At 41.2% G+C, this 27,641-nt stretch overlaps 1 protein-coding gene across 4 annotated transcripts in view; it reads right to left on the bottom strand.

Annotated features, from left to right (window-relative positions):
* TET1 (tet methylcytosine dioxygenase 1) overlaps positions 1-24,982 on the bottom strand; it is a 117,521-nt gene extending 92,539 nt beyond the window's left edge. For 3 of the 4 annotated variants that reach the window (XM_081267099.1, XM_081267101.1, XM_081267102.1), the window contains exons 1-2: positions 24,767-24,982; positions 10,153-12,161 (exon numbers count right to left, since the gene is read on the bottom strand). In XM_081267099.1, coding sequence (XP_081123225.1) covers positions 10,153-12,042 — 1,890 coding nt within the window. In that variant the 5' untranslated portion in view covers positions 12,043-12,161; positions 24,767-24,982. Of the gene's footprint in view, positions 1-10,152; positions 12,162-24,461; positions 24,540-24,766 lie in introns of those variants that run through there. The other variant, XM_081267100.1, reaches the window with a different exon arrangement.
* Between the last annotated feature and the right edge of the window lie 2,659 nt (positions 24,983-27,641).

The raw sequence follows: 27,641 nt of genomic DNA, 5'->3' as shown, positions 1-27,641 counted from the left end.
ACTGATCTCTCCAAGCAAATCCATACATTGAACATGTCATAAACAAAATCCAGCAGGTTTTTACTTTTGTTTTTGTTTGGTTTTTTTGTTGATTTTTTTTTATATTTATTTATTTATTTTTAGTTCTCCGCGGACACAACATCTTTGTTTGTATGTGGTGCTGAGGATCGAACCCAGGCCGCATGCATGCCAGGTGAGCGCGCTACTGCTTGAGCCAAATCCCCAGCCCTTTGTTTGTTTATTTATTATTTTTGTGCTCAGCTTTTGTTTTTTATTGTTTGTAGGGATTGAATCCAGGTCCTTAAGTATGCTAAGCACATATTCTACCACTGATCCATATTTCCAGCCCCTAAAGGAAGTTCTAATTGGAAAAATCATAGTTACTTGATGTTTTCATTTTTTAAATTTTAATTTTTGTGAATTCAACCTGGGGAACTGTACCACTGAGTGACACACCCAGCCCTTTTTATTCTTTGGAACAGGGTCTTGCTAAATTGTCTAGATGGCCTTGAATTTATGAATCGATTATCTCTACATCCACAGTCACTGGGATTATAGGTGTGGGCCACACACCTGACTACAATTACTTGGTAAAATTTAGGAAAACTAAACATATGCATATTTTATGATCCAGCAATGCCATTCTCAGGATTAAACTCAATATATACATTTTTTTTAAAATATTTATTTATTTATTAGTTATTGGCGGACACAACATCTTTGTATGTGGTGCTGGAGGATCGAACCCGGGCCGCACGCATTCCAGGCGGGCGGGCTCGCTACTGCTTGAGCCACATCCCCAGCCCCAATATATACATATATTCACCAAAGGACATGTTCAGTGTTCATACAAGCACTACTCCTCATTAACAGAAGTCATAAATTATTTGTTATACATATGATGGCATACTCTACTGCAATGACAAAGAATAAGTGTAAGCAATATTACTGATGAGTCTTATAAAGAACACTAAGCAAAATAAACCATAAAAAAAATGGGTGTAGTAATAATGCATGCCTGTAAATTCAGCAACGACTTGGAAGACTGGACAAGAAAACCCTAAATTTGAAGCCAGTCTGAGAAATTTAGTGAGACCTTGTCTCAAAATAAATTTAAAAAGGGTGGGAGATACAGCTCAGTAGTACAGTGCCCTGGGTTCAATCCTGGGTTCAATCCTGGGTTCAATTCCCAGGTTTGGGACAGTACAGAAAGTAAACAAACACATTCAACAGAAAGAACTCTTGTCTGAGAAAGGAAAGAATTACTCAAAGAATGTTGAAGGTGCTCTCTGGTCAAATATGCAATTTCTGAGCATCAGATTAAATAATTAGGATGCTGGAGGCGTCTGGTATTGAGACTTCATAAATATATTGTTAGTCCACAAACTTCCACTCCCTAGTTTAAGCAACATTAATGATTTTTGTGCAATGATTTTTCATCTGATAATTATTTATTTCCATCATTTCTTCCAACTCTAATAATTATATTTAATCTCTAAGGCAGAACACAGTGGTGTACACCTGTAATCCCAGCAAATGGAAAGAAAGGCTAAGGCAGGAGGAGCCCAAATTCTGACCAGCCGCAGCAATTTAGCCAGGCCCTAAGCAAAGTAGTGAGCCCTTGTCTCAAAAAAAGTTCTGGGAATGAATAGTGCCCTGGGTTCAATTCCCAGGAACAACAACAACAAAACTTAATAAAGGATTATAATCCATTGAATATAATAAAAATCCATGAGTTTATCCTGAAAGATAAATAGTAAATAAAATGAAAAAGCTCTCCCTTAGAGGTATAAGCTAATTATTAGAGTGGGAAGAAATGATGGAAATAAAGAATCATCGATTAAAAAATCAAATAGGGTAGAGAATGTTAGAGGGGGGAAAAATTTTCTACCATTATGGAAACAGTATGAAAATTCCTCAGAAAACTTGGAATGGAATCACCATTTGACCCAGCTATTCCATTCCTTGGTTTATACTCAAATGACTTAAAATCAGCATACTACATACATACATACATACATACATACAGCCACATCAGTGTTTTATAGCAGCTCAACTAACTAACAATAGCTAAACTGAAACCAACCTAGGTGTTCTTGAATGGATAAAGAAAATGTGAGATAGATATAATATGTATATATATGTTTTTTCTCTCTCTCTCTCATGTAATTCTACACAGCCTTAGAAGAGAATGAAATTATGGCATTTCCTAGTAAATGAATGGAGCTGGAGGATACCATGCTAAGCAAAATAAGCCAATCCCAAAAAACCAAAGGCAGGCCAGGCTGGGTAGCACACACCTATAATCCCAGTGGTTTGGGAGGTTGAGGCAGGAGGATCTCAAGTGCAAAGCCAGCGAGCCTCAGCAACTCAGAGACCCTTCCTCTAAATAAAATATAAAAAAGGCTGGGGATGAATGAAGCTCAGTGGTCACACTCCCTTAGGTTTAATCCCTGATACAAAAAAAAAAAAAAAAAAAAGATTTACAAAGTCTCTATCTCAAGCACAAGGAATTTGGAAATTAGTAAAGTATAGAGGTAGAGCCCACTGGTAAAGCACTTACTCAAAATGGGTAAAAAAAAAAAAAATTAAAAAGGTATTTACCCTGAGTGTGGTGACACACATCTGTAATCTCAGCATCTTGGGAGGCTAGGAGAATTCAGCCTCAGCAACTTGGCAAGACCCTGTCTCAAAATAAAAAATAAAAAAGTGGGGCTGGGATTGTGGCTCAGCAGTACAACATTCGCCTGCCACGAGCAAGCTACTGAGTTCTATCCTCAGCACTATATAAAAATAAATAAAATAGGGGCTGGTGATGTGGCTCAAGCGGTAGCACGCTCGCCTGGCATGCGTGTGGCCCAGGTTGGATCCTCAGCACCACATACCAACAAAGATGTTGTGTCCGCCGAGAACTAAAAAATAAATATTAAAAAATTCTCTCTCTCTCTCTCTCTCCCTCTATCACCCTCTCTTTAAAAAAAAAAAGAATTAAATTATGTCATTTGCAGAAAAAGAAATGAAACCAGAGACCATTATGTTAAATGAAATAAGCCAAACTGAAGGGCTGTATGTTTCTTTTCTCATATGTGGAACTGAAGAAGAAAAAGGAAAAGTCAGAGAGATCTCATGAAAATTGAAGGGAGATCAGTATAGTAGAGGAAAAGGGACCATAGGGAGGAGAAGGACCATAGGAGAAGAAAAGGAGAAATATTGGAGAATGTTATTGACCAAATTATATTTTTATACCGTGTGCATGTAAAATATGTAACAACAAATACCACCATTATGTATAATTATAATTTACCAATAAAAAATATGGAAAGTGTCAGGTGTGATGGCTCATGCCTGTAATCCCAGTGACTCAGGAGGATTACAAATCTAAGGCCAGCCTCAGAAACTTAGTGAGGCCCAAAGCAACTTACCAAGACTCCATCTCATTAATCTAAATAAAGAAAAAAGGCAGGAGGTAAGCAAGAATAAAGGAACTTTAGATTGTGCAGGGGGAGTGAGGAGAGGGGTGGGGTGGGAGGGTGTGGGTGGGAGTATGGGGAAATGAGATGGACATTATTACCCTATATATATGTATGATTACACTACCAGTGTGACTCTACACCATGTACAGCCAGAGGAAGAAGTTGTGCTTCATTTATGTACAATATGTCAAAATGCATTCTACTGTCATGTATTGAACAAATTTTAAAAATAATAATAAATTTAAAATATATATATAACAAACAAAAAGAGGCCTGGGAATGTACCTTAATGATAAATGCCCCTAGATTCAATCCCTAGTACGACAAAGAAAACAAAAAGGTATGCCACGGGCTGGGGATGAAGCTTCATGGTGGAGTGCTTGCCTCTAACACAGGATGCCTTGAATTCGACCCCCAGCATCACAAAAATAAAAAATTGAAAACCATCTGGGTACAGTGATGCACATCTGAAATCCCAGGAATCTGGAAAACAAGGCAAGATGATCAATAGTTTGAGGCCAGCCTGGGTAAATAAGTTACCCTATCTCAAAAAGAGAAAAGTTGGGCCGGGGATGTGGCTCAAGTAGTAGAGTGCTCGCCTGACATGCGCGGGGCGCTGGGTTCGATCCTCAGCACCACATACAAATAAAATAAAGATATTGTGTCCACTGAAAACTAAAACACTTAAAAAAAAAAAAAAAAGAAAGAAAGAAAGAAAGAGAGAGAAAAGTTAGAAAAAAGGATTAGCTCAGGGGTAAAGCACCTCTGGCTTCAATCCCCAGTACCGCCAGCACAACAACAAACCACTCAAGATCTAAATTTATAAAAGATATAAATTTATAAAACTGATTGAATTACAAATATATTCTCTTTTCATATTCCCAACAAGTATTTATTGAGCATTTTTTACTGTGCTAAAGGAGACAGGCACTTAGGAGAAAAAAAGTCAGCTGGTACTTAGCCTGGGTAACACACACATACAGTTTTGACAGAGTAAGGGGTGAGAGTGACGGGGGAGAGTGGGGTTGTCAGATAGAAAAAGCAAGATGACTATGACATGGGAATAGAGCCTGGTTTTGTTTAATTTTTTGTGTTGGTACTGAGGATGGAATTCAGGTGTACTTGTACAATGAGCCACAACCACAGTCCTTTTTAAATTTTATTGAGACAGCCTCTTGCTAAATTGCGGTGGCTGGCCTCAAACTTTGGATCCTCTTGCCTCAGTTTCCTAAGTAGATGGGATTACAGGTGTGTGATCCCACACACCTGTAATATTCCATGCTAATACATTGAGACTTTATGTATAATTTAAATGCTTTGAAACTTTGTCTCTAATTTATTTTGTTTGTTTTGTTTGATTGATTGATTTTTTAGTTTTTGGTAAACAAAGTCTTTATTTTTTATTTATATGTGGTGCAGAGGATCCAACCAAGTGCCTCATGCATACCAGTGGAGCTCTCTACCACTGAGCTATAACCCCAGCCCTTTGTTTTATTTTGACAGAAATACAACCCATATGCAGAACACTAAATGTATTTAGGAAGGAGATAGTAAGGCAGCCTTGCTTGATTTCTTTTTTTTTTTTTTAATTTTAATATCTTTTTTTTTTTTAGTTTTTGGCGGACACAACATCTTTGTTGGTATGTGGTGCTGAGGATCCAACCCGGGCCGCACGCATGCCAGGTGAGCGTACTACCGCTTGAGCCACATCCCCAGCCCCTTGCTTGATTTCTTAACTTCCCTGCTAGCTGGTACACTCCTGACTATCTTCCGTGCATAGCCCAGAAGGCAATAAGCACTGTTGACAATAAACTGAATTCTGTAATTGTATTAACAACAGATTAAAAACAAAACAAAAAAACTCAACTAGTGGCCAAGAAAATACAAAGGATGGTGGGCTCACATCTTATAAAATTAAAGAATGTAGAAGGGTGAGAGAGGAAGGCATCAGAGCTCACTGACTTTTCTATTCTGGGTGACCATGTATATGGTAAGCCATTGAAGCCAACATAAGAGGAGAAGCAGGTTTGGGAAAGAAGAGAACTAAAGTGCTTATATGTATTAGAGATGTTGTTTTTGGTACAGTGTCAATTAGCAATGCTACTCATCAGTAGTTTACAAGGGAGGTCTCTCTGGAAGAGATATTAATATTGCTACTGAGTCTTAGATATTTGTAAACCATTTGGTAACCAGTCTTATTTGTTCTATTCCCACATGTGTGAAATGACTTATATAAAGAAAGATTACTCATTACAATAAGGTTTGTAATAACAAAATATTTTAGAAACACTTTAAATGCTCATTGATCTAGGATTGGTTAAACATCTGGGCTTTTTTTTTTTTTTTTTTAAGAGGAGAGAGAGAGAGAGAGAGAGAGAGAGAGAGAGAGATACAGAGAGAATTTTTTTAATATTTATTATTTTTTAGTTTTCGGCGGACACAACATCTTTGTTTGTATGTGGTGCTGAGGATCGAACCCGGGCCGCACGCATGCCAGGCGAGCGCGCTACCGCTTGAGCCACATCCCCAGCCCCCCCCAAAAAAAAACATCTGGGCTCTTGTTTGCAAAGACTTAGTAAAATAAGAAATCAGCATTTTGGACTAAAATTTTAAATCAAGCCAACACAGTGGTGCACATCTGTAATCTCAGCTATTCTGGAGAAGGAGGATTGCAAATCTGAGGCCAGTCTCACTAATTTAGTGGGACCCTATCTTAAAATAAAAAATAAAGGGGCTGGGGATGTGGCTCAAGTGGTAGCGCGCTCACCTGGCATGCGTGCGGCCTGGGTTCGATCCTCAGCACCACATACAAACAAAGATGTTGTGTCTGCCGAAAACTAACTAAATATATAAATAAATAAATATTTTTTAAAAAATAAATAAATAAAAAATAAAAAGGGATGAGGAGGATATAGCTCTATGTTAGATTGCTCCTGGTTCGATCCCTAGTACCAAGAACTCAATAAACAAACAAGTAAATAGAATTTTAAGTCAATAGCCAGACATGGTGGCACACACCTGTAATCGCAGCAGCTCAGGAGGCTGAAACAAGAGGATCAAAGCCAGCCTCAGCAACAGAGAGGTGCTAAGCAACTCAGTGAGACCCTGTCTCTAAATTAAATAAAAAATCCAGCTGGGGATATGGCTCAGTGGTTGAGTGCCTCTGGGTTCAATACCAAAAAAAAAAAAAAAAAAAAAAAAGTCAAATCAAGAAAGAAATAGAAAAATGATTGAATTAAAGTTCAGAAATGCTTTTAAGGGCTGGGGATGTGGCTCAAGTGGTAGCGCGCTTGCCTGGCATGCGTGTGGCTCGGGTTCGATCCTCAGCACCACATACCAACAAAGATGTTGTGTCCGCCGAGAACTAAAAAATAAATATTAAAAAAAAAAATTCTCTCTCTCTCTCCTCTCTCACGCTCTCTTTAAAAAAAAAAATGCTTTTAAATCAACTCCCCCTATAAACCTGCATTTATAGTAGACAAAATGAACATAACCTCATGTGATTTAAAAATCATAAAGCCCACTGGGTGGTGCTAACACCAATAATCCAAGTGATTAGGGAGGCTGAAAAGGATCACAAATTGAGGCCAGTCTCATCAATTTAGCAAGGCCCTGAACAATTTAGGGAGACCCTGTCTCAAAATAAAAAATTAAAAGGACTCAAGGACATAGCTCACTCACATCTCCCCCCAAAAAAATAAATAAATCATAAAGTCCCATTCTTCACAATTGTTTTATTTTATTTTTGGTACAGAGGATTGAACGAAGAGCCATTTTATCACTGAGAGCTACAACCTCATCTCTTTCTTTTTTTTTACTAAATTATTTATTTATTCTAATTTGTTATATATGATGGCAGATCTTTCTTCTCTTTTTTTTTTTCTTCTTTTTTTTTTTTGTAACAGGGTCTTGGTAAGGTGCTGAGGTTGACCTAAATCTTGTGTTCCTCCTGCCTCTTTAGTCACTTGCAGCTGTCTTTTAATTTATTTTTAAAATTTTTATATATAAAATGTATATATTATATAAAAAGTATGTAGATTTTCGGGGGCACTCCACCACTGAGCCACATTCCAGCCCTATTTTCTATTTTGATTTAGAGACAGGGTCTGAGTTGCTTAGTGCCTTGCCTTTACTGAGGCTGGCTTTTCTTCTCCCCCCCCCCCCCGCCAAATATTTATTTATTTATTTTGGTTTTTTAAGTGGGCACAATTATCTATTTTACATTTATGTGGTGCTGAGTGCCTCAAGCATTCTAGGTGAGGACTCTATCACTGGGCCACAAACCCAGCCCACTGAGGCTGGCTTTGAACTCACAATCCTCCCATCTCAGCCTCCAAAGCCACTGCGATTACAGGTGCATGTGCCACCATGCACAGCATATATAATATTTTTTCAGTTGTTGATGAACCTTTATTTTATTCAATTATTTATATGTGGTTCTGAGAATAGAACCCGTGTTTCATGTATGCTAAGCAAGCACACTCTACCACTGAGCCACATTCCCAGCCTGACAGGTATGTTTTGTGGTTTTTTTTTTTTTTAGTTGTAGACAAACAAGATACCTCTATTTTATTTATTTATTTTTGTGTGGTGCTCAGGATCAAATCCAGTACCTCACAAGTTTGAGGCAAGTGCCCTACCACTGAGCCACAACCTTGCCCCACCCCCACAGTTGTGTTTTAAAAAATAAAAAGGGTTAGGGATGTGGATCAGTAGTTAGAGAGTCCCTGGGTTGAATCCCTGGTGTCCCCCCCACCAAACAAAAAAAATGTGAGAGGCAAGACAGGCATAGAAGTGCATGTCTGTAATCCCACTGAAGCAGGAGAATGGCAAATTGGACATCAGCCTCAGTAACTTAAGGAGACCCTTCTCTCAAAATAAAAAACAATAAAAGCACCCCTCAGTTCAATTGCCCCCCAAAATGTGATAAGCAGTAGTTTTGAGTTTTAGCCAAGCTCTATAAAAATCTTTTAAGTAAATTCTAAATTAAATGATACTTTTACTATTATAGGTTCATAAACTTTTGTACTAAGACTTAATATTTGTGTCATACTGAAGTTTACAAACTATTTTCATTAATCACTAAAACCCCCTTGAAATAAGCAGAACAGGTAGAAGTCACCCCCTAAAGATTGAGATGAAAGCTGTTTTATTGAAACGCCTCCAAAGTTTGTAGCATAAGTATGCAAAAGTATGAATTCTTTCTTTCTTTCTTTTTTAACATTTTTTAGTTGTAGTTGGACAAAATATCTTTATTTTATTTTATTTTTCTATTTTTTTTAAAGAGAGAGTGAGAGAGGGAGAGAGAGAAAGAGAGAGAATTTTTTTTTTAATATTTATTTTTTAGTTATCGGCGGACACAACATCTTTGTTGGTATGTGGTGCTGAGAATCGAACCCGGGCTGCACGCATGCCAGGCGAGCGCGCTACCACTTGAGCCACATCCCCAGCCCCTTATTTATTTATTTTTATGTGGTGCTGAGGATCGAATCGAACCCAGCACCTCACATTTGCTAGGTAAGCTCTCTACCTCTGAGCCCCAGCCCCAGCCCCACTTTTAACTCTTTCAAAAGCAAAAAATTTTAACTTATTTAGGCAGGATTGTCATGAGGCACTGGGTTCGATCCCCGGCACCACATTAAAAAAAAAAAATTAATAAAAGAAAGGTATTTGGGGCTGGGGATGTGGCTCAAGTGGCAGCACGCTCGCCTGGCATGCGTGAAGAACTGGGTTCAATCCTCAGTACCACATAAAATAAAATAAAGATATTAAAAAAGAAAGAAAGAAAGAAAGGTATTGTGCTCATCTAAACTAAAAAATATATTTATTTTTTTTAACTTCTTGGATTTTTCTGGGCTTCAAGGGAGTTAGGGAGTTAATGAATTTGTTCCACTCTTATATTTTAGTCCTGTAACTTCCAAAAAAAGACGTCCATTAGCCAAAATGAGGCAGAGTAGAAATTTTAGCCAATCCAAACTTCATGCAATTTCCCTATGTCTCTATCAAATCCTATAATGGAAAACTCTATGTTCTAGTTTTCTGTGACAACTTCTAAAAGCGACCTAAGGCCAGGTGCAGTGGCACACACCTATAATTCCAGTGGCTCCAGAGGCAGGAGGTTTCCAAATTCAAGGCCAGTCTCAGCAACTAATCAAGGCCCTAAGCAACAAAGTGAGACACCTATATCAAAATTAAAAATACTGCTAGGCATGATGGTGCACACCTCTAATCCCAGTGGCTTGGGAGGTTGAGGCAGGAGGATGTAGAGTTCAAAGCCAGCAAAGCGTTAATGCTAAGCAACTCAGTGAGACCCTGTCTCTAAATAAAATGTAAAATAGGGCTGGGGGTGTGGCTCAGTGGGTGGGTACACCCCAAGTTCAATCCCCAGTACCAAAAAATAAATAAATAAATAACACAGAGGGCTGGAGATGTGGCTCAGTGGTAAAGTGCCTCTGGGTTCAATCCCCAGTACCAAAAAATAACAGTTTTTTTTTTTAAAAAAAAAAGGCAAGCAAAGGCATCAGAGCACAAGACAATCTTCAAGTAGACCCACAAATTCTTACAGATAAAGCCAACATTTCACCAAAGTACGATGATATAGGACTGAAACAAATCATCTCTGCACAGATCATTATACCCACATTGCAGTTGTCTCCCAGGCCTTTGACCCTTTGCTTACCTCCAAAGCCACAGATGGCTTCTTTTTCAGCTCCTCGCATTTCCTCTTCTTGCAGATCTGATGGCTATTCTTTCTGTTCTTGCAGTAAGTACATTCGCCACAGTTGTCTTTCTGTTGGCAGGGCTCACAGACCCCACATCGCTTTCGTTTCTTTCTTTCCGAAGTTGGTAGCAAGGTGGTAGAGGGAGAAGAGGTGGTATTGGCAACTGACACTGGCACAGATGTCCCTGTGGTGTTAACATCAGCCAAGCTGGTCATGCTAACCTGGGAATTTCCTCCTTCTGATATACCGGGATTGGCTTGGGAGACTGGGGTCACACCCAGTGAAACAGGGGTGGAAGTGAACCCCTGAGTGTGAGCTGGCAGAAGGCTTCTTGGAACGTGCTTCTCATTTTCTACATTGCTTGCAGTTGTTCCTGGAGGTATGGAACCTAACTCAGAGTTTGATGATAATTGAGGAGTGTGTCCTGAGCCCAAAGGCAAAACTGGCATAGCACTCTGGACCTCAAGCCCATATGGGACAGCGCTTTGGGGCTCAGGCCATTTGAGGTTGAGGGGAGCATTACAAGTAGCAGTTGGGTTCGGAACAATAGGAAGAAAAGTAGGCAGGTCTGGGGCAGCATCCCCAACCACACCATGCATTCCTTGTTGGTTTGGGATAGTACCAAAGACTTCTCCTTGGACCGAAATAGCACCAGGATTCTCTGGTGGGTCTGGGGTCTCACCGAGAGCCTCACCATGAACTGGGTTAGCACCAGGAAATTCCCATTGATGAGGGATAGCACTGAAGGCCTGTCTTAGGACAGAGGTGGTATCAGGAACTTCCTCTTGATCTAGGGTAGATTTGAAGGCCCCTAGATGATCTGGTTTAGCACCAAGGGTTTCTGGTTCTGAGCCTGCCAAGAGGAGTTTTATTAGAGTGTTGGGATATATAGACCCACGAAGAGACAAGCAATTTCTAACATCTAATTCAGGTATAATCTTATTAAAACTGGGAGATGGGAAACAAGTAGGTTCACTCTTCACGGGTTCCAGATAAGAATCAGTTAGCTTCAGAGATTGTACTTGGGAACCCAAATCTTCTAACTGAATGGTACTTTCAGAGGTAACTTCTGGGGCTGATCTTTGGATTAAAGGAGCACCTACAGTGTCCTGAGCAAACATTCCAGGAGAATTACTGATACCATTTGATATCTGTTCAGAGAATGGTCCTTCACCACAATGTGTCCCTTCCAACGGCCCAGAAAGGATCCCTGCTGCAGGGCTACTATGAGCGGGTACATGGAATTTGGTATCCTCTATCCCTTGAGACCAAGACTGAGTTGTCTCTTGACTCTCACCTTCAATTAAAGATGTATGTTGTACACTGATTAGATTCTCTATATCAGGGAGGATGAGGGGATCTTGATCTTGGATGGGGACCGAATCATTTTCTGAGCACTTTCCTCCCGTCTCATTGACTACCTTATAGTCAGACTCATGTTGCTTTTCTAAACTCTTGGAAGGTGGAACTTTCTTGGGTTTAGATGTAACCACTGGGGGTTGAGAAAGCCGCCTGCTAAGAGAGGTGCTTCGGAGAGCCATTGTAAAGCCATTGCAAGTTAAGGACTCCGGGTTCTGAAAAAGAACCTCTGTCCTGTCCAAATTCATTCGGGCTGCTCCAGCTCTTGTCAGAAGGCTTCTGACAGGCGTAGGTGGTTTAGGATCTGTTTTTTTCTTCACATCTCCTTCTTGAAGGAATTGCTTTACTTTTCCAAGGCTCACAGTCTTGACAGATGTCACATTTTTGTTGGCTGGCTTGGATGTCTTCTTAAGCTGGATGTTTTTCTTTTTGGTTAAATCTTCCTTTCTGACCAATTTGGAAGGTTTTGCATGGCGGGATCGAGACATAGTTATGGAGTAGGAAAAAATGAAAGGACACAGGAAACAGAGTCATTGGTCCTTTGGAAAGTCTCACTTCTGCAGAGAATCTGGATGTATTGTCAAGTTCAGTCGCACCAGGTTTTGGTCTGAAATAATAACAATAACAAAAATATTGTAAGTCGTTCTCATTTGAAATAGAATATTTACTATTATTTGAAACTGAGGAACTGAGAAAATGTTTACTTCCAAAGAGAAGTATAATAGACATACACAAAAATATACTAAGGAATTCTTTGGTGTGTGTGGTTGTGTGGTGGGTACTAGGCATCAAACCCAGAGGAGGGAACCCAGGGCATGCACGTGCTAGTCAAGCAATCTACTATAGACCAAAGGAATCTTTTTTTTTTGTGTGTGTGTGTGTGTGTGTGTGTGTGTGCGCGCGCTGGGGATTGAACCCAGGGCCTTGTGCTTGTGAGACAAGCACTCTACCAACTGAGTTATATCCCCAGCCCCTCAAGGGCTTCTTTAAACCTTGAATTCACAATGCTCCTTTAGTTACTATGACAACTGATAAAAGTTGATGAAGTTCTTTAAATAAGATAATCACACTAGTAGTTACATGTCATTTATACCTTTATTTTTATTTTTTTTAAAGAGAGAGTGATAGAGACAGAGAGAGAGAGAATTTTTTAATATTTATCTTTTAGTTTTCGGTGGACACAACATCTTTGTTCTTATGTGGTGCCGAGAATCGAACCCGGGCCGCACGCATGCCAGACGAGCGTGCTACTGCTTGAGCCACATTCCCAGCCCCTCATTTATACCTTTAAATCCCATTTGGATACTTTAAAATTTATCCCTAAACTGGGTACTTACAATCCCATTGGTTTGGGAAGCTGAGACAGGAGGATTGCAAATTCAAAGCTAGCTCAGCAATTTAGCAAGGAGGAAGTGCCCTTGGGTTCAATCCCTGGTACCAAAAAATAAACCAAAAACCTCTTGCCAGCTGCTCAGGAGACTGAAGCAGGAAGACCGCTGAGTTCAAAGCCAGCCTCAGCAATGATGAGGCACTAAGCAACTCAATGAAACCCTGTCTCTCAATAAAATATAAAATAGGGCTAGAGATGTGGCTCAGTAGTCAAGTGCCCCTGAGTTCATTCCCCGGTATTCCCCACCCAAAAAAAAAAAAAAAAAACCTCTTATGCTGGGCATAGTAGTGCACACCTGTAATCCCAATAAGGCTGAAGCATAAAAATTGTAGGTTCAAGGCCAGCCTCGGCAACTTACCAAGACCCTGTCTCAAAATAAAAAGTTTGTGGCACATATACACAATGGAATATTACCCAACCATAAAGAAGCATGAAATTATGGCACTTTCGGGTAAATGGATAGAACTTGAGACTACCATCCTAAGTGAAATAAACAGATTTAAGTGAAATAAACAGATTTACCCAAAATCAAAGCCAAATGAGGATGCTGACTCACAATGAGGGGTTCGGGGAAATGAAGGTTGGACAGTGGGGAATGGGAAGAAGGGAGTGGGGATGGGAATGGGAAAGACAGAATGAATCAGACATAATTTTCCTATGTTCACATATGAATATACAACCAGTGTAATTCCACATCATGTACAACCAACCACAAGAATGGGAAGTTATGCTCCATGTTTATATGATATGTCAAAACATTCTACTGTTATATAAAACTAAAAAGAACAAATAAATTTGTTTTGATTAAATAAAAAAGGCTAGGAATGTAGCTCAGTGGTAGAACACTCCTGGTTCAATACCCAGTACTTTGAAAAATAAAATTGTCTCTCAGACAGGGTAAATATAGCTTGGAGGCTATAAATGTAGCACTTTGATAGCATAAGTGAAGCCCTGGGTTAGATGCCAGACACCACATTTTCCCTCTCTACCTCTCTCATTCTCTTTCACACACACTCTCTCTCACACACAAACCTCTTACTCTTTCCTGAGCACATCCCAACACAGGCACAGGTGCACATGTTCCAAAGCAAATCTGGTAAAGCGAGAGGAAAAGAGACTAACATAAACTAAGAAACAGACTCATTGGGGATCCACTATTAACACTGTGTTCTAATTACAACCCACAAGTTTTGAGCTATTCACATGCAAACAAATAGCACAAAATCTCAAAGAGTTAGTATTAGCAAATCAGGATACAAATAAGACTCACAGGTCCAACAAAGATCTATTGAGTACCTACTATGTGTAAAGAAGGGATTGTGGTGGGCCCTGCCCCCACTCAGAAATGATGTCCCTCTTTTCTCTTTCACCCAACTTAATCCAAAGAATGCTGGTTCTAAAATCCCCTCCTCCAAGGGTACCAAAAGTCTCATGATGAATGCCTGTGCAAGGAAATTGAAAATAAGAAGAAAATGAGATTAGAACAATGAAACATACAAAGCAAGCAAATATTATTTTAAAGAAAGCAAGAGAGGAGAAAGGGAAAAGGGTTAACCAAGAGCCATCATCAATTTTCTTTGTATCTCAGATTGTTTGCCCTGATTCAAAATAAGACCAAGGAGGGCTGGGGATGTGGCTCAAGCGGTAGCGCGCTCGCCTGGCATGCGTGCGGCCTGGGTTCGATCCTCAGCACCACATACAAACAAAGATGTTGTGTCCGCTGAGAACTAAAAAATAAATATTAATAAATTGTCTCTCTCTCTCTTTAAAAAAAATAAAATAAAATAAAATTCTCTCTCTCTCTCTCTCTAAAAATAAATAAATAATAAGACCAAGCAATGAAGCTGAGCACTGAAGCAAGCACCCGAGGTTCCAAGTTACTCTGGAGGCTGAAGTGGAAGGATCCCATGAGCCTTAGGAGTTGGAGACCAGCCTGGGAAACAAAGGTGAGACCATGTCACAACAAAACCAAAACACGGAAGGGCATGAAATTTTGTGTACCTGTAATCCTAATGAATCAGGAGGCTAAAGCAGGAGGATTGAACAACTGAACATTTGAAGCCAGCCTCAGTAATGTAACCCAGTGGTAAAGTGCCCCTGGGTTCAACCTCCAGTGCCAAAAAATGACCTATGGCCAAAGAGGAAACTCATCATATTAATATATCCACAGTGTTTCTAAAGATCACAGAATCAAAAGCATGACAACAGGGGCTGGGGTTATAGTAGAGACTGGTCTGGCACTGGGTTCGATTCTCAGCACCACATGTAAATAAATAAATAAGTGGGGTGCAAGAGCCTCAGAAGACTGAGGAGGATCGCGAATTCAAAGCCAGCTTCAGCAAGAGTTGGGGCACTAAGCAACTCAGTGAGACCCTGTTTCTAAATAAAAATACAAAATGGGGTCAGGCGCCATGGTTCACACCTGTAATCCCAGCAACTCAAGAGGCTGAGGCAGTGGGATGGCAAATTCAAGGGCAGCCGCAGGAATTTAACAAGACCCTAAACTACTTAGTGATATTCTATTTCAAGGTAACAATACAAAGGGCTAGGAAGTGGCTTTGTGGTAAAGTGGCCCTGGGTTTCCTCTCCAGTACCAAAAAGTAAAATAAATAATAAATAAAAGGGACTGGGAATGTAGCTCAGTGGTAGAGCACATGCCAAGCAGGCAAGGCTTGCAGGGTGGGGTTAGCGCATAGCACAGCAAACAACCAAGGAACCAAAACAGTAGGTTTATTTTTAAATATTATTACAAGGAATAAAGGAAAAAGTGGATAGTCCTTTTTTTTAAGAGAGAGAGAGAGAGAGAGAGAGAGAGAGAGAGAATTTTAATATTTATTGTTTAGTTTTCGGCGGACACAACATCTTTGTTGGTATGTGGTGCTGAGGATCGAACCGGGGCCACAAGCATGCCAGGCAAGTGCCTACCGCTTGAGCCACATCCCCAGCCCATGGATAGTCCTTTATCATCCTCAAATTTTGTTTTATTTTTGGGTTCATAGATCTGACCCAGGAAATCCTAAGACCCACTGGTTGATTTATTGACTGCAGATAGTTCCAGAAAGCTTTATATGTGCTGGGTGTGGTGACACATGCCTGCAATCCCAGCAACTCTGGAGGCTGAAGCAGGAGGATCAAGAGTTCAAAGCCAGGCTGGGATTGTGGCTGGTCGGCAGAGCGCTTTCCTAGCATGTGCGAGGTGCGGGCACAATCAATCAATCAATCAAAGTATTGTGTCCAACTACAACAAAGCAAAACAAAGGCTGGGGATGTGGTTCAAGCGGTAGCGTGCTCGCCTGGCATGAGCAGGGCGCTGGGTTCGATCCTCAACACCACATAGAAATAGAATGAAGATATTGTGTCCACCTAAAACTAAAAAATAAATATTAAGGGGCTGGGGATGTGGCTCAAGCGGTAGCGCGCTCGCCTGGCATGCGTGCGGCCCAGGTTGGATCCTCAGCACCACATACAAACAAAGATGTTGTGTCTGCTGAGAACTAAAAAAAAAAATATATTAAAAATTTTAAAAAAATTTATTAAAAAAAATTCTCTCTCTCTTTAAAAAAAAATAAATAAATATTTAAAAAAAAGTTCAAAGCCAGCCTCAGTGAGGTGCTAAGCCACTCAGTGAGACCCTGTCTCCAATAAAATACAAAAATTGGGCTGGGGATGTGGCTCAGTGGTTGAGTGTCCCTGAGTTCAATCCCTAGTACCCAATAAAATAAATAAAATAAAAATTTTAAGAAAGGGCTGGAGATGTGGCTCACTAGTTAATCACCTCTAGGTTTAATTCCATATAGAAAAAAAAAAAAACAAGTTTACACGTGAATCTGTCACTGGCTATGTGCCTTTCAGCAGACCCCTTAATTAAGTCCATATTTCTTCATCTGAAATTAGGTTGTTGTGAGGTCTCAGTGGGCTCCTACAGGGGAAAACCCACTTGTGATGAGAGGTTGAGAGATGGGAAAGGTGGGAGGTAGGTTAGGAAAATAAACTTTGCAAGTAGACACACCTGGGCCATTTTCAGTTCAGAAAATTACTAGGGGCTGGAGATGTGGCTTAAAGCTTGCCTAGCAGGTGTGCGGCCCTGGATTCAATCTCCAGGAAAGGAAAAAGATGAAGGATTATAAAGTAAAGACCAAGTACTTTAGGGCTGGGGATGTGGCTCAAGCGGTAGCGCACTCGCCTGGCATGCGTGCGGCCTGGGTTCGATCCTCAGCACCACATACCAACAAAGATGTTGTGTCCCCCGAGAACTAAAAAATAAATATTAAAAAATTCTCTCTCTCTCTCTCTCCCCCTCTATCACTCTCTCTTTTAAAAAAAAAAAAAAAAAAAAAAAAGACCAAGTACTTTAAAGACCAGAAGAAGTATCTCTGTGTCATAATTAAATCAATTCCCTGATGCCTCTGATTTCTCAAATATCTTTCCCAATTGATTGGCCACAATATGAGAAATTCCACATGCCTATAATCCAGGCAGAAGAGTCACAAATTAGAGGTGATTTAGCAAGATGTTGTCTCAAAATAAAGAATAAAAAGAGATGAGGATGTAGGTCAGTGGTAAAGCTTTCCTGGGTTCAATCCCCAGTACCAAAAAGAAGAAAACTAAAAATCCAAAGGCATTCCAATTTCATTTTCCAGAAAGTTAACAATATCTTTCTAAGAATGCTTTCTTATTATGAAAAACAATCCATTCCAATCTCTAGAAACTATTTGTTTCTGAGGGGTAGTGCCAGATACTGAACCCAAGAGCACATAACAACAGAGCCACATCCTCAGCCCTTTTTATACTTTATTTTGAGACAGGGTTTTGGTCAATTGCTGATGGCCTCACTAAGTTGCTGAGACTGACTTTAAACTTGCAATCCTCCTGCCCCAGCCTCCCAAACTGCTAGGATTACAGTGTGCCACCATGCCTGGACAATTTTTAGAAACGTATATCACTGGAAATATGCTTCATCTTCTGTATTAAGATTGCAATGCTGGGCTGGGGTTGTGGTTCAGTGGGAGAGCGGTTGCCTAGCATGCATGAGGCACTGGGTTGGATCCCCAGCACTACATGTAAAAAAGAAAGAGAAAGAGAGGAAGAGAGGAAGAGAGAAAGAAAGGAAGAAAGAAAGGAAGAAAGGGAGGAAGAAAGGTATTGTGTTCATCTACAACTAAAAATTTTTTTTTAATTGCAATACTAAAGAATTATTATAAGCATATAATCTAGGTATTGTACTCAGCCATGAAAATTCAAATTTACGTATGTAATCTGGTGTCCTGGGATCTGTTAGTGAAAGCAGTTTATAAATTGTTTGTCTCCGCTATCTTCTATTCAAGAGTCTTAGAAATTCAGACTTATAATTAAGAATTGATTTACTAATCAAACCTTACCTCTTAAAAAAAAAAAAAAGTCTGCCAAGGAAATAGAAAAGGTAAGAGCAACATGGATTGGAAGATGTGGACTCTTTAAAAAATGAGGGTTCCTTAATTTTAGCACCACTATGAAATGCAACCTTCTTTTGTGATAAACTAAGGTGTCTGAGGGGCTGAACTCTTTAGGGTAGGACAGTAAGCCTTCCTTGAAATTTTCAGAGGGGAAAAAAAAAGACAATGTTCTCCATTCTATAAAATACGTTCATAATTAAATATGGAATTATCCCCACAGAGCCCCCGAAGTTAAATTTCACTTTTAATTTACAAACATTATTAAATGTATCACTTTTAGTGATTTATTTATTATATACTGTTTAACCCATACAAACAGGTAAATTAGCTCAGGAGTGTAGCTCAGTGGTTGAGCACTTGCCTAGCATGCTGAAGGCCCTGCGTTAAATACCCAACACACACACACACAAAAAGTAAAAATACAAGAGTATTTCCAGACCCCACCACCCTGATGAACTAAAACATCTCTTTATTTATTTTTATGTGGTGCTGAGAATTGAATCCATGCCTTACACATGCTAGGCAAATGCTGTACCACTGAGCCACAACCCCAGATCAGTCCTGAACTACACTCCCAAGCTAATGACTATTTCTAATAGTCATATCGTTTTTTCTCTACTCTTTCATAACTCCATTTTCATTTTTTACTTATTTAAGACTGACTTCCTAAACCCTATCAGTTGTTTGGTATCAGGGATTAAAGTCAGGGGCACTTGCCCACAGAGTCACATCCCCAGCCCTGTTTTGTATTTTATTTAGAGACAAGGTCTCACTGAGTGGCTTAGTGCCTTGCTTTTGCTGAGGCTGGCTTTGAACTTTCAATCATTCTGCCTCAGCCTCCTGAGCCACTGGGATTCAGGGCATGCACCACCACTCCTGGCTTCATTTTTTAATTTCTAATGAAAACTGATGTTTCAGTATTTCTCAAAAGCAGTTTTATTCTAACCTAGAAGATTTTCAAGAGTCTCAGTGCTACAGGATAGCTTCATGAAAACATAACCTGAGCAGAAAATATGACTGGTGACCCTGTTGTTAAATGCACATACTGGACCCAATGTGGGGAACTATATGCAATTAATAGACACCATTCTGTGAGTTCCTATTTTCCTGGAAGGGAAAAACAAAACAAAAACCTATTCTTGCCAGGCGTGGTGGCTCAGGCCTGTAATCCCAGCAGCTAGAGAAGCTGAGGCAAGGGAATAGCTAGTTCAAAGTCAGTCTCAACAGCTTAAGCCTAAGCAATTTTGTGAGAACCTGTCTTAAAATAAAAAAATACTCCATATATGTATGATGTCAAAATACACTCTACTGTCATGTATATCTTAAAACAACAAATTTAAAAATCTAATCAATAAATAAATAATAAAAAGACCTGGCGCAGTGGCAAAGGCCTGTAATTCCAATGGCTTGGGAGGCTGAGTGAGACAGGAGGATTGTGAGTTCAAAGCCAGCCTCAGCAACAGAGAGGCACTAAGCAACTCAGTGAGACTCTGTCTCTAAATAAAATAAAAAATAGTGCTGGAATGTGGCTCAGTAGTGAAGTGCCCCTGAGTTCAATCCCTGGTACCAAAAAAAAAAAAAAAAAGTGCTGGAATGTGCCTCGGAGGTTAAGTGCCCCTGGATTCCATTCCTGGTACCAAAAATAAATAAAAAGTAAAGAGTTTGAGATGTGGCTCAGTGGTTGATCCACCTGGGTCCTTAAAAATCTAATCAATAGGGGCTGGAGTTGTAGCTCTGTGGAAGAGAGCTTGCCTAGCATGTGTGAAACACTGGGTTCAATTCTCAGCACCACATACCAATAAATAAAAATAAAGATCCATCAACAACTAAAAAAAAAAATCTAATCAATAAATAAATAATAAAAAGAGACCTGGCACAGTGGCAAAGGCCTGTAATTCTAATGGCTGAGTGCAACAGGAGGATCCTGAGTGAGTTCAAAGCCAGCCTCAGCAAAACTGAAGCAATAAGCAAGTCAGTGAGACCCTGTCTAAATAAAACACAAAAGAGGGCTGGGGATGTGGCTCAGTGGTCAAGTGCCCTGGAGTTCAATCCCTGATACCAGGGATTTAAATAATAAGAAAAATAATAAGAAATAAGTGGCCAGTTCATACTTTGAGACATAAAAAGACAATATTAGCCAAAAATAGAGAATAAAAGATTAAGGACAGAGTGGAGAAGCTTCAGTGCTCCAATGGATTAGCTGGAAGTACTTATAAGACAGAGTAGAGAACTAGCCACAGCAGGCCCTGGGTGATCATGATAACCACGGCTTATATAAGAGTCTGCTATAGGGCTGGGATTGTGGCTTAGTGGGATTGTGGTTTAGAGCGCTCGCGTAGCAGGGGCGCCATTCGGGTTCGATTCTCCGCACCACATAAAAATAAAGGCATTGTTTTGTGTCCATCTACAACAAAGAAAAAACGTCTGCTACATATATTTTGTACTGGGGATTAAGCCCAGGAGTGTTTTTACCACTCGGCTAAAATGCCCAGTCCTTTTTTCCTTTGGTACTGGAGATAGTGAACTCAAGGGTACTGTACCATTGAGCCACATCCCCAGCCGTATTTTTTTTGTATTTTATTTAGAGACAGGTCTCACCAAGTTGCTTAGCACCTCACCATTGTTGAGGCTGACTTTGAACTTAAGATCCTCCCAGGCTGGGCTGGGGATGTGGCTCAAGCGGTAGCGCGCTCGCCTGGCATGCAGTGCGACACGGGTTCGAGCCTCAGCACCACATACAAACAAAGATGTTGTGTCCGCCGAAAAAAATAAAAAAATAAATATTAAAATTCTCTCTGTTTAAAAAAAAAAAAAAAAAAAGATCCTCCTGTCTGAGTCTCCCTAGCCCCTGAAATTAGGGCAGTGTGCCACAGTGCCAAACCCATTTTATTTTTTATTTTGAGACAGTCTCATTAAGTTGCTGAGAGGCCTCAAATTTGTGTTCCTCCTGCCTCAGCCTCCTGAGTCACTGGAATTGGAGGGTTGTGCAACTGTGTGCAGCTAATTATTTGCACATAATTAATTTAAACTTACCTAACCAAACTACTCAACAAATAGAATGTCCCCTCAATATTATTTGAACTTATTAAGTGATGAAAGTCTTTCTGTAGCCATTCTGGAGCTACATTCTTTTTGCTTGAAGCAAAAATAATTCACAATAAATTTGCTAATTTAAATATCAAAAAGTCTGTCCCTAAAAGGAACCTTTTCTTACAATTATTAAAATAATCACCTTGCCTATAAAATGAAAGACTGCCTTCCTAAGCCCTATGGGTTGTCTACAAATTGCAATACTGACAGCATCATGACAGAAAATCTTCTACCCACATCCCTCCCCTTTCTGGATCTCTAGAAGTCTCCTGGGCAGGAAGTGGCCGAACTGATGTAACCACCCAGCCGCATGTCAATTTAAAATTACACTGCAATCCTTCCCACTACCAGCTGTAGCCAAAAAAGTGGTATTTGCATACACAGAGCCAGTTGCAAAAAAAAAAAAAAAAAAAAAGTGCCGATTTCAGTCCTTCCATTCAGCTGAATAGACTTCAAGTCTCTTGCACTTGACCGAGAAAAACAAGACTTCAAACTTTTCTTTTTAAAAGCACCACCTGGCTCAGTTTCCTCCAGAAACTAAGTTCTACACAGAAAGGAAGAGGAGGCCAGGGACTGCTTGCTGTTCCTAGATAGTTTTCTACCACAGGAAGTGTGAGAGAGCCCCACACAGGGAAAGGCTGTTCAGGGAGACTCACTAGCTTGCCAGCAGATTTAGTCAAAAGCTCCTTCCATATGTAAAACACCCCTGCTGTCCTGCTGAGAGAGAGGGGGAGGACCCAAAAAGGGCCAAGGAAAGGAAAGGGAAAGGTTAAAATGGAGGTAAAATGGCCCTTCCAAAGACAAGAAAGACATAAAGCACATAAAGAAGAGTAAAGAGTGTAAGAAGGAGTAAAATGTCTAAAAAGAAAGGAAAAGAAATGTCAAATGACTGAGTACTGAGGAAGGGAAAGAAATTTATGGTAATAAGCTAGAAAATATACATACATATATATAAAATAACTAGATCAAAAGGCCTAAGACTAAAGGTAGGGCAAAGGTGGGGAAAGAAATTAAATGTGCAGGGAAGGAAAGGTACAGATGTACTGAAGAAGGCGGGGGAGAGATGGGACAGACCAAATAAAGAAGGCTGGAGAGGGAGAGAGAAACAAAGGGCAAGGAGAGTGGAAATCCAAACTCAGACCCATCCCTTCTGGAAGACCAGCACTGAGAGAAAAAGTTAACTCATTAAAATGTTAAGTGGTAGCCCTAGAGTTGCAAGTGAGGGCTGCCAACCTTTGCAAAGAAAAAGGGACACTGTATCCCGCGTTCCATATCATCTTGACTCTTAATTTAAACCATAATTTAGTTTAAGACAGAGAGGTTGACAATCTAATTAGAATCCCTAAATTGGGAAAAGCAGGGACTTTGATTTTACCCTGTGCAACCAATACCTGTAAAAATCAGGAAACGCAAACAAAGAAACCAGACCAAACCAAACCAACAAACAAAAACCCACCATAAAACAAAAAACAAAATAATGTAATTCCAGTCTTTTGGGTCTTGGAAATAATAATCTACAAGCATCCCTTGTTTAAGTACCCATTTCTCATCTACGTGTACCGCCCCATCCCGGTTTAAATGCTGTCATAAATTCATAATTTGCTCCAAATAACCCTTGCTCTAGCTTGTCATATGACTTTAGTATCCTGAGGCCTAATGAAACCAATGCCTTTATTTTACGTCTAGATTGGGGGGCTTGAGAGAAGGATCTGAGATTGCTGCTCTCTAGCGCCTCCCTTCAACCCATCCCGGTGGAGCACGCAGCTCACAGCAGACCCAAGGCTCTGGATGCATGTTTCCTTAATGGAAGGTCTTTCAGCACGTTCCAAACATTTCTTCCTTAACCGATTATTATTTCTATGAGACAGTATAGAGTGGAACCTGGGAGGAAGGCAACTAAGTGACCTATGCATGCTGGTTGGTTAATTTGGGAGGACGAAGGGCGTGGGGGGCGGGTAGAATCCCACTTCGAGCATGATCTACGACACAGGATATTTACTGCTTCAAAAATGCCCAACGTGTGTACCCATTTCACCCGGAAAGGTTACTGGCGCCGGCGAGTTATTTTCTGATCACTTCTTGTACAGATAAATGAACTGTAGTTCTAGAGGATGAAATCGAGCAGGGATGTGGAAGACAGGGAAGAAGTGAGAGGAACGGAGAGATAGAGATAAAGAAAAAGAGAGTTTGAAAATAAAATTTCCCTGTCTTGGCACGAGAATTTACGGCGGCCTCTGCGGCCCCCTGCCCTGGGGCGGGGACAGGGCCCGCTCACGTGCTGCACGGCCAGTCCCAGGCACCCAGCTCTGCGCACCTCCCACCCTCGGGGCCCGCTCCGGGATCCCGCCTGAGTAAGGGCTAATGGGAAAGCATTGCCAGTGCGATTGGCGACCAAGAGAAGCTCTTAAAAATTGAGTTTTTCGAAAGTCTTTTGACAATATGCATCTTCTTTCCCCAATACCCTTCTTCCCTGGTCCACACAGCTCCAGGTCAACCCCTAACAAGATTCCTCATTGCCACCATTCGAAAAAGCTCGCCCCTGAAGTCCCCTCCCTGAAACACTCAGAAGGCAGATGCCAAAATGTTTTCCTTAGCAATCTGTCCGCTAAAGAAGTATGGGGAGGAAAATTATCGTTACTGGGACGCTAGAGCACCGGACAGCCCGGGTCTCCACTCTCGACTTGCGCTAACTCTTGCCTCTCCTCCTCCTCCAGAGGCTCCCGGACCTCTGACCTGCCCAAGAAGCTAGCTCTGCCGTCTCCAGCTCGTTCAGGGATCTCCCCGAGGCTACACTTGCCCTCCCCCCCGCCCCCGCTGCCCGATTCCCAGTAGACCCCAGGGTCGGGGCCTCAGTTGGCCCCGCTGCCCCCACCCCGCGCGCGGCCGGGCCTCCGGGGCGGGCGGCAAGGTTCTCCGCCGGGGGCATTGTTTACCACCCTCAACAAAAGCGCCCCGAGCTCCCGGAGTGGGGGGTTGCGCCGGGGAGGGGGCCTACCTCGGAGGCTACCCGGGAGTAGCGGATGCCAAGCCCCGACCATGTCCAGTCCAAGCAGAAAGCAGCCCCCAGCACCCTTCTGAGGCCTCAGAGTCGGAGTCCCCACTCCCCGCACTCTTGCCCTCTGCCCTGGCCCCAGCTCACCACTGCCTGGCTCAGGATACCAAGGCAGCGCGTGTCGCGGGTCTCCAAGCCAGCACCAGCCCTCGGGCAAACTTACCAATTTCAGCTGGTACCCACAAACTTTGGAGTCTAGGGCCATCTAGGGCGCGAGGAGTGCGGGCTGGCCCCTGGTGAACGCTTACCTTCCATCACGGTCAGGGCCCGAGCACCCGGGGTGGGCAACTGCTTCCAAAAGATCCCCAGAGGAGAGGCAGGTAAAGTTGCATGACTGGGGCGGGGCAGAAGGTGTCCCGGGGGGCAGACCCGGGAGCAGAGGGACCAGTGGCTGCGCGCGCAAAACCGCGCCGGAGCTAACTGCACGGCCACTCCCCGCCAGGTCAGCCCCCCGGAGCAGCAGAGTCTCCCCAGGACAGACCTCAGGGAGTGAAGCTGGGGCTCTGCCTTCGCTGGACCCTGCACCGCTGAGCGAGAGGCAAAACACGAGCTGGATTTCCCCAAATCGGAGTTGGACTCCCCTCTCGACCCCTCCTCCTTGCTTCTCTTTCCCAATACACATTATTATTATTATTATTATTATTATTATTATTATTGTCAGAGGAGAGCGCTGAAGACGTAGTAGAGAAATGTTAAAAATTTTCTTATCATTATCTTTATTCTGAGGGGCACTCCGGCTAAGATAAAGTTTTGAGGAGGTCACAAGTGAATACTCATAGGGGGTGCCAGGTCAGAAATGACAACGTTGAGCAATATCTGGGTCGGGAGCAATGGAAAACCTCCTCAACACCAAAGAGAAACCAGTTGAGTGTTGTATTCCTTGAATCAGTGCTTGATGTCTGCAAAGGTCACCATAATATTTTTATTAGTTATTTGGCCTTGGACCTTGCCAATGGTCTTATTCACTTTGTAGATGATGAAGCCACCGGAGAAGTTAAGTTTTTATTGTTAGAATGAATTACCAGTACAGTACTGCCTCAAAACCAAGACTAACTAAAGCATCTGAATTTCTCCCTAAATGTTTGATGACTGTAGCTTTTTTTTTTAATCACTGAATACAATATGTACCAGATTTTTTTTTTTTAATTTTCGGCGGACACAACATCTTTATTTGTACGTGGTGCTGAGGATGGAACCCAGGGCCTCGCACATGCCAGGCAAGCACGCTACTGCTTGAGCCACATCCCCAGCCCATAATGACTGTAGCTTCTTCAGCAGTCATTACACAAGCAAGGGAATCCAAGACTTTAATGGTGTCACCATTACTGAAGTAAGGAAAATGCTGTTCATGAACTAACACCCCTTACAGTAAAATTTCAACTGAAGAAAAAAGATTAATTCTTTCCTTGCTTTTCACACCATTCCACCTCCATTCTGCACTAGATTCTTTTTTTTTTTTTTTTTTTTTTAGTTTTAGGTGGACACAATATCATTATTTTATATTTATGTGGTACTGAGGATCAAACCCAGTGCCTCGTGCATGCTAGGCTGAGCACTCTACCACTGAGCCACAACCCCAGCCCTCTGTTCTTATTAATATGCAACATTAAATTGTAACTAGCTTGCTCTTTTAGGATTCCATAATTTGCCCTGTGTAGTGTTGCATTTCTATAATCCCAGCCTCTTTCATGAGGTTAAAAGGCTGGAGGATCACAAATTCAAGAAAAACCCCAGCAAAAGATACCCAATCTCAAAATTTAAAAAAAAAAAAGTTTAGGGATTCCACCTCTTGGTTCCCCTTCTTCCTCTGGGAGAAGTCTTTTCTGCTGTCCTTTAATAAACTTCTAATTTCTAAAAAAAAAAAAAAAAAAGTTTATTAATTCATTCTCCCAAGTCGTGATACCGAGATAAACAGAAGGGGATTGGGAGATTTTGACTCAAAACTTGATCTTATTAAAAACAGAAGGAAAAATATGGTCATGAAATAGCAATGCCTTGACTTTTGTCAATTAACTAAATTGACTTTTTTATTTTTCATTTTTATTTTGAAACAAGGTCTTCCTAAAATGTCTTGGCTGATCCTCCTGCCTCAGCCTCCCCAATGTTCTGGGCTTACAGGTGTGTGCCACCCATCACCCTCAGCTCTAATTGATTATTTTCCTAAGCATGGCGACACACACACTTGAAATCCTCTTGCCTCGGCCTGGCTGAGGCAAGAGGATTTCAAGTTGCAGGACAACCTCAGCCTCCTAGCAAGTTAAGGAGATACTGTCTCAAAATAAAGAACCTGGAGGGGCTGGAGTTGTGGCTCAGTGGTAGAGTGCTTGCCTAGTATGTAAAGGTTCCATACTCAGCACCACATAAAAATAAAAAAATAAATAAAAGTATTATGTCCATCTACAAGAACAACAACAACAACAACAACAAAAAAAAAATTAAAGAGAATAAACCTACCAGCAGCATGGAGGCCGAAACTGGGGGATCCAAAGATCAAAGCCAGGTTCCTCAAAGGCGAGTCACTAAGTAAAATACAAAACAGGGCTGGGGATGAGGCTAGGTGGTGGTTGAGTGCCTTTCTGAGTTCAATCCCCAGTACCCCTCAAAAAAAAAATAAACAAAAAGAATAAATTTGGTCGGAGCTGGGGATATAGCTCAGTTGGTAGAGTTCTGTCTTGAATGTACAAGGACCTTGGTTCAATGACCAGCACCGCAAAAAAAATTTTTTTTAAATAAATAAATAATCTTGGCATAGTGGCATAAGCCAAACAATACCAGAGGCTGAGGAAGGAGGATTGCAAGTTCAAGGCCAGCCTTAGCAATTTAGTTAGAATGTCTCAAAATTAAAAAAAAAAAAAAATGGGGGGGGGGGCTGGGTGTGGTGGCTCATGCCTGTAATTTCAGCAGTTTGGGAGGCGGATTCAGGAGGATCCCAAGTTCAAACGCAGACTCAGGGGCTGGGGTTGTAGCCCAGTTGTAGAGTGCTTGCCTCCTTGCCTCATATGCATGAGGCCCTGGTTTGATCCTCAGCACCTCATAAAAATAAAGATATTTTGTCCATCTACAACTAAAAAGTAAAAAAAAAAAAAAAAAAAAAAAAAAAAAGCCTCAGCAAAAGCAAGGCAC

This window comes from Spermophilus citellus, assembly GCF_964194105.1.
Source record: "Spermophilus citellus genome assembly, chromosome: 15".
Taxonomy (NCBI): domain Eukaryota; kingdom Metazoa; phylum Chordata; class Mammalia; order Rodentia; family Sciuridae; genus Spermophilus; species Spermophilus citellus.
Note: the sequence above shows the minus strand (reverse complement) of the source record. Positions and strands in the feature narration are given on the sequence as shown.